The sequence below is a fragment of the Carassius carassius genome, chromosome 6 (genome assembly GCF_963082965.1).
Source record: "Carassius carassius chromosome 6, fCarCar2.1, whole genome shotgun sequence".
NCBI lineage: Eukaryota > Metazoa > Chordata > Actinopteri > Cypriniformes > Cyprinidae > Carassius > Carassius carassius.
In genome coordinates, this window is record NC_081760.1 from 8,601,980 (window position 1) to 8,617,911 (window position 15,932).

Here is a 15,932-nt window from a genome sequence, read left to right on the forward strand (position 1 = left end):
GGGACCAGCACCGCAGGGAATGCTGGCGAAGGCCCCCTCCTCTAAGAGGGCCCTCCGGGAATGAAGCAGCCGCACCGACATATGCTCACAGTGCGGACAGTCGCCCCCCTCGAGAGCCGACTCAGCGTGCTTCGCTCCCAGGCAAACCACGTACAAGCTGTGTATATCCCCACCCGTTATATATCGCGGGCAGGGAGGAACACACAACCTATAACGTGATTTGGAATCGCCATCACAATGCTTAGATTTCGCCTTGCTCTTCGGCATGACTTGGAGCTCTAACTGGACAGACAACAGTAAATAAGACTCACAAGACAAACAAGTGACATTCACACACAGAGCGCTTGCTGAAAGACGCGAAGCTGACGCCAGCTGCGCGGCACGTGCTTTTATAGCTTCCTGGTCGCTTACGTCATCCCGCCTGTGACGTCACGCTCTTCCATTGGACTGATTACACACGATATTCAGAGTCGCTCACGCTAAGCGCATTCCCCAAAGCGTTGTTCGACGCAGCTCGAGTTCCTGAAGAGGAACTTAATTTTCTGTAAATTTGCTTTGCAATGATTTGTATCGTAAAAAGCACTATACAAATAAACTTGAATTGAATTGAACTTTGTAGAAATTACTCGTTTAAGAGAGGCGGGGCATAGAGGACCAACAATAATGTACAGTATTTGAAAAAGAATGTGTTTTTTGAACATTAAAGCATGTCATCATATTCTATTACAACAAATACACAAAATAATAATCTTAAAAAAAAAAAAAAAGCATTGTATAACCCCTTTAAAAAGGAAGGTTCCAAAAGGAGTTTTAACAGCAATGCCATAAAAGAACCATTTGAATTCCCCAGAGAACCTTTCACTGAACTGAACTGTTTTTTGTTCTTGAAGGAATAGTTCTCCCAAAAATGTTGTACTAATTTTTTTTTTTCATGGGAACAGATTTAGAGAAATTTAGTATTACATCATTTGTACAGTGAATCCGTCAGAATAAGAGTCCAAACTGCTGATAAAAACCTCATAATACACACGACTCCAAAACAGTTTTAAACAAACATATTGGTGGATTATGATGTGAGAATGGACTTTTTCACCAGCGGAAGTGTTATTATGGATTATTTGGTCCATACATGATAGTTTAAAGTTATAATGCCCTAATGATGGATGCGTTTCTTACAGACATGCACCTTTTCACTTCACAAGACATTAATTGATGGACTGGAGTCGTATGGATTACTTGTGGTTGTTTTTATCAGCTGTTAGGGCTCTCATTCTGACAGCACCCATTCACTGCACAGGATTAGGGTTAGGTTAGGTTAGGTTAGGTTAGGTTAGGTTAGGTTAGGTTAGGGTTAGTCTCATCCAGACTGCAAAGCATGGCAAAAATCTGTGCAATGTCATGTAAATAATTCCAGCCTTTAGTATGTAGAGAATATAAAAATCTAAAGACACTTTTTCCAATAAGAAGCTTTTGTGCAATGGAAATTTCAGTGTCTGTTAAATTTGCTTGATGGATTCATAGATGTTAATAATTAACTTTTATTTTTAAGTTATAACAAAAGTGAATAGGGACTCCAAACAAAAGCATCACAAAGAAAAAAAAGCACCACAAAATATGACAATCTTTTATATGGTTTTTTATGTAGTTTTGTTGTTGGTATTTTTTTTTTTTTTTTTTGCATCATTAGGTGCTAAACAGATGTGGTAACTACAAATGGTTGTTTTACTGAAGATATCTTAGATAATATATATATATATATATATATATATATATATATATATATATAATATATAATATCCTATTTTGCTTTTCCACTCAAAATCTACGGCATTTCCTGAATGAGAACGCTTTTTATCAAGACTATAAATGCTCTCAAGATGAATCTTTATTTCAGTCTCATTTCAGAGTTGCAGTGAACGGGTGACACCATCCGAATGTCAGCATGAATCGTACAGTGGCCTCAAAAGCGTATGAGATCAGACTTGCTAAATTTACTACCCTACTAAAGACAGGATGATTCTCTTGAGCTGCTCCCGCGGTCACCATACATTATTCAAAATATTGCATATAGGTCCATGTCCTATGCCTGTGTGTGTGTGTGTGTGTGTGTGTGTGTGTGTGCGTGCGTGCGTGCGTGCGTGTGTGCGTGCGTGTGTGTGTGTGTGTGTGTGTGTGTGTGTGTGTGAGAGAGAGAGAGAGAGAGTGAGAAAGAGAAAGGGAGAGAATGTTCTTGCAGTGAGAGCTCTCATCCCAGACAGCACACCCTGCGGGAGATGAAGGTAGAGAGATAGAGGGTAAGAGAGAGAGAGAGAGAAAGGAAGAGGCAGAGATCGAGAGTAAAAGAGTGATAGTGTCTAGGGAACGCAAAACCTGAACTAACTTTAGTATTTTCTGTCCATTCTGATAAGTGCTTACTGTCTCAAAGAGAGAGAGAGAGAGAGAGAGAGAGAGAGAGAGAGAGAGAGAGAGAGAGAGAGAGAGAGAGTGTGTGTGTGTGTGTGTTTGTCTCAGCCAGCTGGTCCAACCCAGGTTGAAGAGGAAGCATTTGTGTCAGATGGATGGAACATGGCTGAGTGGCCTGAAAATAATAAGCACTTTCGAACAAAGAATTTAGATTTAAAATAAAAAATAAAAAGATTTTTAGATCGATAAAGTGCAGTTTGTCGCAACTATACTTTATGGGAAGTGGTGTAACTGAATCTAAGCATAAAAGAGCAAAGCTAAAAATATGGTGATAGCACAATGGAGAAAATATATTTACAAAGTATCACAAATGCTAAATCAGATAAAAGTCATAATAAAATGACTATCAAAAACCCATTTTAGTTCTATAATCTATTTTAGAGTAAAATGGGATATTATATTTTTTTGTGCTTTATTGGATTATGATTAAAGATATTTTTACTCACAATCTACCTGATCAAATATTTTAAATAAAGAAAAATATATAGTTATTACTAAAAGGCAGATTTAATTACTTTACATGAGAATAGCACTTTTAAAATCTCATATATCCAGGGTTTAAGTGTGAATCCTGGTTCTTCAAAAAACAAATAATTATAATAATAATTTAATTAGATCAAAATAATTAAAATATGTAATATCTTAATTTTAGTTGCTTTTTTTATGTTGACTAAACAATATATATTTGCAATTTATCAATACAAAAACAAATCAAATAATCAAATATGAAAACGTGATGCTGCCTGAGAAGCCGTCTTTTGTACAGACATTTGCTCACGAAGAATCTAGTGATAAAAATAGGTTTTTGTTCACTCTGAGGCGTTTCTGAGATGCAGGTAATTTCACAGAACCAGCCTCGGGTCTCACTTTGTGTGTGTGGCAGAGAGAGAGCCACAGACAGAGTTGCCCTTAGACAGAAGTATAGTATTTGGAAAACGCTCCAGGGCTGGGTCTCACAGATCATTCAGTACATGAGAGGGACCACAGTATTTGTGTGTTTGCAAGTGGAACACAGTCAAGGTGGACGAGAGGACTCTGGCTGGGAGAGAGAAACATGTAAGACAATAGAGATAGGGGAAGGCCAGTCTGTATTTGGATTAAAGGAATCTCTAAGGTTTTAGTGGGGATGTTTTACCTATTTTGATATTTTTTATACAATGGAAGTGAATGGGGACTAGAGCGGTCAAGCTGCAAAAATTACAGAAATACACAATGAAAGTAATTTATATGGCTTGTATGATATTCAAGAGAAAGATTTAGGGAGATTTCAGGCCATCCGAGTGTTTTCTTCATTTGAACATATTTTGTATTACAGCAACTGTAAGTGGGCCTAACTCAAGTTGTTTTAAAGTGATGGTTTAATGATGGATTTGTTTCTCACAAACATGCAGCTTTTCACTTCACAAGACATCAACTGATGAACTGGAGTCGTGCAGATTACTTGTGGATTATTGTGAGGTTTTTATCAACTGTTTGAACTCTCATTCTGACGGCACCCATTCACAGCAGAGGATCCATTGCTGAGCAAGCGATGTACTGCTACATTTCTCCAAATCTGTTCCGAAAAAGAAAGAAATTCATCTACATTTTGGATGGCATTAGGTATTTTCAGCAAATTTTCAATTTTTGGGGTCATCTATTCCTTTAAATACTGAGCATGACAGCCTGAGTCACCATTCATGTTGTAAAGGTATAATAATAATAATAATAATAATAATAATAATAAAAAAATAGGAAATTATTTTTGATTGGAATTTTCATTATAGTCTATTTTGCCTGACATCTTTTGTGTTAGAAGAAAATCATTCAGGTTTAGAATGACAGGAGGATGAGTAGATGATGACACAAGTTTTATTGTATGTAATGTGAGCGTGTGTGCATTATTAAGTGTTTGTTGTGCATTATAGACAGGCACATTTATTTATTTATTTATTTATATACACATTTATTTCCTTCTTGTCTTTCTCTCTCCCTCTACCCACTCACGAAGCTTTGTTCTTGGTTTTTCTCATTCAGCACAGCACCAGTGAGCTCATCTTCTTTACAATACATTTCTCTCTCCAAGTCTCCCTCCCACTCTTATTTATCTTCTAAGAGACAGAAAGCCACCTTGTCTTGTCCTTTTTCACGCCAAAACTATTTTCAAACGAAGCGTTTAACTCATTTATAGACAATCTACGTCGACCAGACGCGATCTGCAAGAGCGATTTGGTGTTTTTGGTGGATGTGGTTTTTGACGCTCTCGTCGTCACGCTTCTGTGTGTTGTTAACTGCTGCACTCTAGTGGTGACTGATCGGCATTACACCACAGAAGATAAAAACAGCCTCGGTTTCCCTTCGCTAGGAAGGATAAATATTACTTCTAGATATGTAACGTGTTGCTATGGTGATGGGTTCACGGTCGTCTGTACTGAGAGAAGCGAGGCTGATTCGGAGGACACTGACAGCAGCGTAAAGGAATGCGGAGCCGATGACAGTGTACAGAGAGCGGCTGGCTGAAAAGGAAGCGTTCCACCCAACGCAACGCTTGAACGCTTATTTTATCAATGAACAAACAGGTTCCGCTTGAGAAAGAGGGAGAAGAGGATGTTGCGAAACCGGTGCAGAACGGTTGACTGAAACGTTCCGGATGTCAAGATTTTCAGTCTGTCTTATGGCTCCAGAAAACACAGAATTTTTTATTTCATTTTTATATGTAATGTTTTATATTTAATTCTACTTCAATTATAGCATATATTTCGAAAATAGTTTTACAGTTACTTTAAATCATTTTGAGACTTCATATATTCAGTTATTGCTATTGCTTGGATCTTTTTTTTTTACTTTAATGAGAAAAAAATCATGAAAACTTAAGTTTCAAAGTAGCAAAGATATCATAGTTCTTGCTACTACTGCATAGTTATATTAATATGCTTGCTTTCAATAAAGTTTATTAAGCAGCTTTTTCTGAATCTGACATTTTGTGAAAATAATTGTTAATATAGATGTATAGTTATAGAATTCATTGAACAGTGAAGAGAGAGGATAAAACAAATTAAATAAAAAGTTAAGAGATGGTTTACCGAAAGTGTATTTACCTACCCTTCATTTGTTCCAAAACTATAGGATTTAAAAGTAAAAAAAAAAAAAAGAAAAAAGTTGAGTAAATGTTGACAGAACTGTCGTTTTCGGGTTTACTCCTTTAAGCCTGTACTAGGTCATATTTTTTGAATGATTTCAGCTTAAAATGTATATGACCTTATAAAGCGAAATCTTTATATTAAGTCTTGTTACAGTTTTACTGATGCTGTATCTGTAATGTCCTTTTTTTAATTTTTTTTTTAAATAAATTTTAAAGAATGTTTTAAATCATTTCAGAGTATAGCATGGCATACTGTTGACACCTGCCAGACATTTCAACAACTCTAAAAAATAAAGAATTGTCAGTGTTGCGGTATCCGATTCGTTCAGTTCCTTCCACAAAAACTAATTTCTTTGCCTTTTTAGTTCTACAAAACCCTATTAAAAGCCCTTTATATTTCCATTATGTTGGACATGACATGTTAAAAACAAAATTGTTTAATTGTAGCTAATATTGTGGGGCTGTAGCATCTCCAGCCTATGGATGCACATTCACTGAGCGTTCACACACAGCTGAACACATGGGAACAAGCAATCATTTTCAAAGCATTGTTATTGGCAGCTGTTGTTCACAGATTGTCAAGTGAACAGTAACAGATTGTACTTTTTATACAACAGCATGTGCATTCAACATATTAGCATTTTAATCCAGTTTAATAATAAAATGCTATTTGCTCTGAAATTTGATAGATGAAAAAGGTAACAGAAAAAAGGTAGTTAAAAGCTTGATTTCTTTAATGCAAGAATCATTATTGTACATTAACAATTCAATGGTCTCTGCACAGCTTTTATTTTTTTATTTTTTTACAATATGTACCACAAGTCTATGTCAGCACCTACATGTATTTACATTACATAATGTTACAGTGGAGACAAAGGTGCTGGGGAAAAGAGTGACAAAACAGGATGAATGGAAAAAAAGATGGATACTCAGGAAGAATGAAGGGATATTACTAAAGTAAGAGTGATTGAGAGATGTGCATGTCAGCGGATGTATGGCTATCACAGTCACACTTGTGCCTGCTACGAGAGCAGAATTAAGAGAAGAAAAAAAAAACATGAATGACATTGACAATAATATTAAAATAAAACATTTGTTGCTTTTCAAAGCCGCAGCGTGGAAACTGAGAGCTGGGGCAGTGACAGGTGCTGGAGGAAGAGGCAGGTACCAAACACACTAACACAAAACTCATCAGTCATACACTCACACACATCAAGTACTTGTATACACACGCAATCATACAGACATTGCTCATTATGTTGCAAACATGCACACAAAAATGTTTTCTTGTTCCTGTATCCGATCGCATCTCAGTTCAGCCGTAACACAACCTTACATGCACACAATCAGCTCACGCAGCAATATAGTGAATAAGTGTTGTGTGTTTGTCGACAGGATCCTATGAAAGGGCACTTAGGCCTCTGCACTGAACACCGTCTCCCACCAATCACCTCAACTGGGCTCTTTAGACCAATCAGAGAACGTGCTGGGCTATGGTGAGCACTGTTATTGGATGCTTTTATTTCCTGGTCTGAATAAAGATGGGAGGATGACTGAAGAGTGGCATTTTCTCACGTATTTCTCTGTTGTTGTTTTCTTTTCTTAAGAGCTCAGATCATCCTATTGCGTTTGTGAGTGGGCGAGTCTGTTATGACATCATTGCACTGTGCAGAACTTCGTTTCCGAGTTCCGTTGTCGAGGTGGAGCGCCATCTCCTCGGCAATAAAAGTGTTGAGGTCCACGTCGTGGAGACCATTTCTGCGGCGACTGGGGGCGGAGCTGGCACTCAGGTGTGTAGGTGAACCTGGGGCTCCGGAGCGCATACTGATACTCGCCATGGCTCCGCTTAGACCTTGAACACACACGTAGGGAAACAAATACGAAATATAAATATCTTAAATATACATTTCACAACCCCTAATTAATCAAGACAACAAGCAACATGCTTCCACTATATTTTTTTAAATCAGGCTGCAACATCTAATCAAAGATTGTTGTTAAAAATTGGCCTGCACATGACATAAATACATATATAAAAAAAAAAAAACATGATTTACACACAATTTTACACAACCATAAATTGTGATCATGATTAAATGAAAAAGGTAACAAAACATTTTTGCCTGCTGTGTAAAAAGAAACTATCATCAGTGATTCCAATTTTTGAGCTCTGAAAACTTGTTGTGCAGTATGATTTCTACGAACAATACAAGAGGCCACAGAGCAAGCTGCTGTGAAAAAGTGTACAATGCATATTTCCCAAAGCAAGGAAGCACTTTATATTATACGCTTCAAAGAATATCATAAGATACATTTCTCTGCCGCTTACATATATGTGTGTGTGTGTGTGTGTGTGTGTGTATATATGCATATGTATGTGTAATGCAAGCATTTCCATTTTGCAAATTGGATCTACAGCAATCAAGCAATTAAATGGCACTGTCGTCAAGCTCACTCACCATGCAGAGCAATGGCCTCCCTGAAAGGCTGCAGGTCTGTTTCTACAGATGAACTTGTCTCTGAGGACGTGGGTCGGCTTGGTGACACCATTGCAAGTCTTGGCGGAGCCCTGGAACTACGTGGCGGTGGGGCTTTACCACACAGGAAGCTGATAAGATCCTCGCGCCGAATAGTCCGCCTCCTTTTCTTCACCCACGCCAGCACATCTTTATTTCGTCTTTGATGACCAATCTGAATACCAAGCTCATAACTCCGCTGATGGGCATCAACACTTTCTGGAAGATGAGGGGGGAAACTTAGCCTGAGCATTTCTGTACATATGTCAGGAATCAGCACAGCTGCATCAATGTCTCCTGGTGTTTTATGCTCAGTGATGCAAGTCTCTCTTAAAAATTCTAATAACATTCAGAAAATGTTACACAGCATCAAGCAGAGAGCATGTTTTTCATATGAGGGGGAAACTGAACAGCAGGTAAATTATTGCTGATTAAAATAAGAAGCTTTTAATAACGTACTTATGTAAATGTTACATCATTAACTTCTAAAGAAATTGCATAAATTTCAAACTGCCAGAACAGCAGTATCATATCCTCAGGAACAGCAGCAACTGTCCTACAATATATTATTTTTAATCCATAACAGGCAACAAATATGCTGCTTCAACCATAACTGGCAGGCATGAAGATTCGTTTCAATTTACAGGATTTCCATTGCTAGGCTGGAACCAGACTGAAGTGAATTATACGCTTACAGAATCTTGAGATGGGGTGCATGAAATGATTCAAGAGATCTCACCAAGGTAGTTGGAAGAATAGTGATGGACTATAGAAAATACACATTCGAAATCCAGTCAAAATTCAAACTGTGAACTTGCACACTGAACTTTTGATTGATAAATACAGAACTCAGTAAGCAAGCAGTCAAACTTAAACTGATCACATCCTATATGCTTTGAAAATGTCTTACAATAGCCAACTTGCTAAATCAGTCAATATGTAGGCAGTAATCTCCAGTAAACTGAACACACAAACACTCCCTCTTCCTGACAGCTGCTAATAGCGTGACTCAAATCATGCACATGACACATCTGACATCCTCCCTAGTACCATATCATCTCTCATCACCCCAACCAAACAGACAAACTTTTGTATGACTCACGTTTTGCTAGCAGACAATGCTGTACAAGTCTGTGATGGGTTTAAGGTCTCATTAATGCAATCTATAATACACAACTAGAATCTAGTCTCATTTGTTCTGTGGTCCTTTCTGCGACGTACACAAAGTTTATTTGTGCTCCAAGTCATTTAATTTTTCACTTACCCAATTCATTAGAAAACAGTGTTTCACAACAAAACCCGTCACCCTTAGTATATTTTTTAACAAACATCATTATCATTCAGTCAGCAGCTATTCATTCAGTAACAAGCTGCCTTGTCACTTCAATTGTTGTTCAATATTGCTTGATTATGACTCAAAACAATACATATTAGTACTTTACAGCAGAGGTGTTAAGTATTTGAGTAAATGTAATTCATTACTGTACCCGGGTATCTTTTTGGATACTCTGTAGTTTTACTGCGTATCAAAAATCTTAGCAAACCTTTACTTCACTACATTTGTTATGAGTGTTGCAATTTCACATTACATTTTGCATGGCACCTAGCACGGCAAAAGTTTATTTGATATTGCCAACTACAGGGCACTGAAAGTACTATATCTTGTGTGTTTTGTCCTTACTCACCCAAACCTGTCAACAAGGCTACTTTACGTATATGTGAGTTCCTTAGCAATGGCATTGAGGCTGAAACCAGGTCATCCATTGCAAGAATGCACTGACTTCACGTAACATTATTTTATCACTATTCTGTTATAATTATAAAAGTTGAATAAACAAAGTAAAAAAAAAAAAGAAAAACACAACATTATTTTATTTATCTGTTATACATTTTGGAAGTTTTTTTTTTTCTTTTCTTTCGATCTTTAAGTTTTAGAAAATAAAAGTGACTGCTCTCCTCAAAAAACAACTTTTTTTTCCCCCCACTGGCATGTCTCTGACTACTGCATATTTGAGCCTATATTCAGTAAAATGCTTATCTGGGCTTACAGTGCAAGCATTTCACTCGCATTTGTGACTAAAATAGATGTTTGCGAACTGGAAATTGTATTTAGGAGCATGAGTGTGAATAAAATTTACTAAACATCATAACTTACACAGTAGCCTATAACAAACGTATTAATCTCATCAATTTATTTATGGGAAAACAGCGATACAGCACTTCGACCTCGGGACAGTAATATCCCTCCTGAAAACTCCCCCTCCCCCTCTAATTTCCATCAATACAACCAACATGAGGAGTTCAGGAGTGATGATATCACTACGCCGAGGACAAAGTGCTGCGAAGTGCTTTTCTACCATACATTAGTTATTTTTTTATCCACTTAGAAAAATTTTGTTTTTTATTTTATTTTAAACGTTTTATTTTGTGTCACCATACTTACTTGTTTAACTGTCTTCAAATAGGGAAAACATGGAAGTGTTTGGTGGCTTCTAAAGTCATCCCTGTTTGGATCCTAAGGAATGAATGATGCTAAGCTAAACGCTAGCATAGTGGCGCCGTGTGATACAGCAATTGAGTGCACGCACTGATACGGGAGAGGTACATCAACTCGACTAAGTTGAGGAAAGAACAGCGGAATATAGAAAAACTGTGGCATTTTCCTTTAATGAAATAGCAATGACTGCATTTATTAATCTTAGTTCATGTTAAAGGTACAGGTTGTAGGACCTGCCACTAGAGGGCTCACTGCCAAAACAATAACAATCGCGTGGTTTGATGATGCCAAGGAGGAGCATGGAATGATGGGATTTGTTGTCTTCTACCCAACCGCTGACGGCCATCAATCAGACGGAAAGATAAATCATGGATTTAACGCAAGTTCAACGATTTGCGCAAGGAGATTACATACAAAGTCAATGCAAAGATACGATCAGACTATGGATCAGACGCGTCCTTGCGCAGGTCTAGAGACGAGATTACCCGGTTTGGCGTGTATGCCCCATAATACTAATCTTGTTGATTGTTATAATAGCATAAGTTTTCTGTAAAGAAACGAATCAAAACAACTCACCTGTCGAGTAAAACATGCGAGATCGTCATCTCTTTCTAGTTGAAGTTTGTCGCGAAGCTACTTCCGCATTTGTCCACACGACACTGTTGTCACGTGGTTTCTACGTCAGTAAAGGCGGTAACAAAGGGTAACTAACGTCATTGACAGGCGACTGCACTGCCCCGTGTCACTGTTTAGAATGGGAATTTTCTCATGATTTACAAGTACATGAAAACATTAGAGATACTGTTAGTAATCAGCTGGACAAAATAAACACTAGCCTAGTGGTTTTTGGATTTTTACTGCAAATATCTTACAAATTGTACCTTTAAATTCAACTTTTAATAATACATTATAAAATCAAAAGTTGTGTCTGCTAATATTTAATTGAGCTAACATAAACCAACAATAAATAACTAATTTTATTAATCAGTGTTGATTAAAATTAACTACTTCAACAATCAGCTATTGCACATTGTTTATGTTAACCTGCTATAAAGTTAACTAAAGGGTCCTTATTATAAAGTGTTACCTTATGTTATTTCATTCACACCAATCTTGAAACATTTGTTTACATTACATTTCTTTTTACAATTTTTTTTAAATAAAGTCTTTCTTTAGTAAAAGATCTTTAATAAAGTGATTTAACCTGTTAGGAGTAGGGATGGGTATCATTAAGGTTTTAACGGTATTACTACTTTTACCGATACTGCTTAACGTTCCGGTACTTTAACGGTATTCTTATCGGTACTTTGTGTTGTGTTAGACAGTCGAAAACTTTGCATTTCTCTGTCTGCACATAATGCACTTTTGAAAGATGCTTTGACAGATTGCTTGTGTTTCTGCCCTTACATGCAAAAAATTTGTTGCACTTATGACAAGCAGCATTGTCTGCATCAACTCTAGTGAAGTATAACCACACTTTGGAACGTTTTGCTGTCTCCGTTATCATCACTCTTTGTATTAAGCAGGAGTTTACTTACTGTAAGGGGCCGTTCACATATCGCGTCTAAAAACGCGTGGAAAACGCTAGGCACGCCGCTTTCTGATTTTTTTCCCCCAAAGCCTTCGGGCACTTGTGCTCCTGAGGAGTCTGCAGTTGCTAAGCAACCATGACCTGCTCTCTCCATGAAGACGCGGAAATTTCAGCAATGGATAAATGGATTTGCAGCACTAAAACTGCTTGCAGTAGCTCTGCTACTAAATTAATTTAAAAATCTACATACAGCTATCAGCTGTTCCTTCATCTTGGCTGAGCTTTCAACGTTGTTACGGAAAAGGTGAGGAAGTTACATGACCTGCAGTGCGCTTGCGGCATTCTGAAAAGTTGAGATGTTTTTAACTCGATGCGGTGCGGACGCGCCTGGAAAAAACAAGCCACTTCCATTATGAGTGCACATGCCGCATGCCTACATTTGAAATAACGAACTTGAGCGCTCAGAAGACGCGATATGTGAACGGCTCCTTATGCATGTGTGTGCGCCGCGCTCGTTCTTGTTGTGTGTGTGTGTGACTGACAGACAGCCTCCGCTGCGCGCATGAGAGGTCTCGCAGATCTCATAGACAAACGTCTTAATATGATCGCACATTGGAAATGTTTGGTGAGATAAAATGTGCACGATAACATTATTTAGCAAAAATACATAGTACATTAATTTTTTCCCCTCCAGTACCGAAAGCAGAACCGATACCTTCAGATCTTACTGATACTAAGGTCTTTCATAATTTAGCCCCGGGGCCATTTTAATACTGGGTTTCGGTACCCATCCCTAGTTAGGAGGACAACACTTTTTACTTACTAAATTATATATTGTGATGAAACCATATACCGTCAAAAACTCAATAGTTCAACAACTATTGTGAAATGTGAAAATGTACATACAATTTAATAGCACTATAAATAATTACATAAATAGCCTATTAAATAGAGTTTGAAGCAAAATTATTTAAAAACCTTGTGTACTTTCTGTATTCTTGGAAATTAAATAATTGTGTTTGTAAATTTCTCCTTATATCCCCTTATTAAGATAACACATAATCTGAAAAATTGGTGACTTGTAGTGGAGAGATTTTCACTGTTAGGTATCTGTACTTTTACTCTGTACTTGTATGTAAGGTACTCTTTACAACTCTTACTTACAGGTACATTTTAGAGAGTGTTGGTCCAACCAATGATTTTGCTCCTTACAGCCTAAGCTCAAATGCTATTGGTTTGTGCTATAGTTAATGATCAATTCAACACCATTGATGTAAGCTGTAACGATAAAGTTTTAATAATCGTTCTAATTCTATGAGAGTAGGCAAGTTCACGCCGCCACTAGAACATTAGATTAGATTCAACTATATTGTGATTGCACAAGTAAGGTACAAGGCAACGAAATGCAGTTAGCATCTAACCAGAAGTGCAATAAGCAGTAAGTACAGAATAGACAGATATACAGTGTCTACACCACACTATGTTACAAATGTACAATAAATATACAGATAAGGCTATGGACATAATTTACAGATATTTAAATACTGTAAATTATGTCCATAGCCTTATCTGTACATAGATAGATCTGTATAACAACATGTTGAGGAATGATATTGATGGAATCACTTTTTTTCCAGCTGATGAACGCTAAAAACATTAGCCAATCAGAATCTACTTAACTTTAAAGAGCTCAATCATTTAAAGCAACAGATGACATAACTGATATAATAAGTGGAATGCTTCCGTTGGTACTGACACCAGTTTATGTTGGTTTGGACACTAATATAGTTATCATTCTTAGAATGCATGGGTCTGTTGTCTTTGAAAGCAGGAAAAATGAACAAAAATAATGAGTGACTCCTTCACTTTGAGTTATTTAAAAACAGTGACGTGTTCACAAACGAAACTACTACAGTAAACTGCAATCCTGCCAATTAACGACAAAGAACTTAGAATACAACAGTTCATTTCTCAACTTACCTTTGTATAGGTTAGTGACGGCAGTTGCAGCATTTTGAAAAGGAACCCACAAGGAAAGGCCCTGTTGTTGACATACTCTATCTGAGGGAGTGAGCAGACAGGAAATGTTTACTTTGCAAAGTGGAGATACATCATTTCCCGTCCGAATAAGACACACATATTTACCCACTGTATTTAAGGACACCCAAGACAACTAAACCACCATCTGCTTTATATTTAGTACCTTAACAGCCTCTCAAACTGGCTGTGTGTCATGAGATACTGAGCTGCCTACTTACTGCACTTTTGGGCCGCATAAACGCGCTTGGAATGTTCCAAAAGCATCTATGATGACCATAAGTGCGGTCTACATGAGCAGCTCTATGTGTTTTGAGACAGCCATTAATTACACGACGTCTAAATGTGATATGTAGCAAGAGGACTGACTCTACGCCATTTTGTCGAGTAGCTTTAGTTTATCTGATTGTGCCGGTTTGTCCAAACCACAACTTTGTGTATGAAAACACGGCGTACTTGCAATTTAAAGCAGCTTTTTAGTGTTTCACCAATTCAACAACAAATGTCAACAAAACCCGCTCTGACACAATAAATCACTATCTTTTAACTTAGCCTGCTAATCCTGCCTTCGCCATTTTGTTTCGCATACTATTAATGTTGTTTAAGAAGAAACTCACGTCTTCTTCCGTTCTTAACGTAGTTTGTATTCCTAGATCTTTTTGTTTACATAAATGACGTCCGAGTTCATAACGGAGGAGTTTTCGCTCACAAATCGAGTTATTTTCATCAGATGAACTCCTCCCTGCACTTCGCCATTTTGTTTTGCTTACAGACATCCAGCTGGGTGAAGCTTTTAATAGCTTTCAAAAATATCGTTAAAGACGTTGTAACTAGTTTGGTTAATAAACAAAGACGGGTAACCAGTGATATTCACGGACTGTACCCTCACAGAAACTGATTTGTGTGTCAGTTTACGTCGCTCGTCTGCCACTTAGCATCAATGCTAATCTGTAAACGACACCGGCCTTCAAAACAGCCAAATAAGAGGCGAAATAATGTGAATTAAGCCCTGAATGTGTATTTTACTATGAAATAACCCGTCTGCATTTTAATTAGATCTCATTAGATTTAGTTAGGTAACGTTAGTTATCCTACGAGCTTATGAGTTAGTGTCCTTTGTTTGCCAGTGTCAGCCGCGTTAGCCAGCCAAGGCTAGCACTCAGTGACTTTTTATTATACATTTCGCACCTTTATACAGTTGTGCGACGGCGGTGGCGGAGTTCTGAAAAAGATGCCAGAGTTTTTGCTGACTCTGTTCGGTCTCCTCTTCACTCGGTTCCTCTTGCTCGGCCTCGGCTAGGCACTGCCGCTCCCATTTGGAGAACCAGTGCTCGGGTCCGTGTTCCTGGATCTCTGCTTCCCCCTCCTCCTTCTTCTCCTCCATGGCCAGAAAAACACTTAAACCGCTGCTGTAATGCTCAAACGCTCGCTTGAAAAGTTCTCCGTGGTGATTAAACCCGGCCGTGGTCGATTGTCGGCGGCGGCCTCATCGACAGCTGTTAGTTTACGTCTGCATAACCAACGGTGCTTGCACTTCTGCCACACAGTCGATGAAAACAACTAAACGTTGCTGAGACTCAAACCCCGCCCTCATGAGTTATGCTCGACGCTCATTGACTACAGACATGTGGGGGGCGTGGTTAGGCGTCAACGCCTAAAAGTTCATTAGATGCGTCAACTGTCTATCCTCTGTCACGGAGTGACGATGAATGAAGACACAGCCCCTGTTTATGTGAACTGCCACACTAAATACTTGAGCCTCAAGTA

The 15,932-nt window shown here is 37.9% G+C and overlaps 1 protein-coding gene across 1 annotated transcript; it reads right to left on the minus strand.

The window, feature by feature from the left end:
• Nucleotides 1–6,369: 6,369 nt before the first annotated feature.
• LOC132142343 (HUWE1-associated protein modifying stress responses) lies at nucleotides 6,370–15,724 on the minus strand. Its single transcript, XM_059552141.1, has 4 exons — nucleotides 15,354–15,724; nucleotides 14,109–14,189; nucleotides 8,044–8,319; nucleotides 6,370–7,436 (listed from the first exon to the last, which is right to left on the minus strand). The coding sequence occupies exons 1-4, from the start codon at nucleotides 15,547–15,549 to the stop codon at nucleotides 7,195–7,197; spliced, it is 795 nt and encodes a 264-aa protein (XP_059408124.1). The 5' UTR covers nucleotides 15,550–15,724; the 3' UTR covers nucleotides 6,370–7,194.
• Nucleotides 15,725–15,932: the final 208 nt, after the last annotated feature.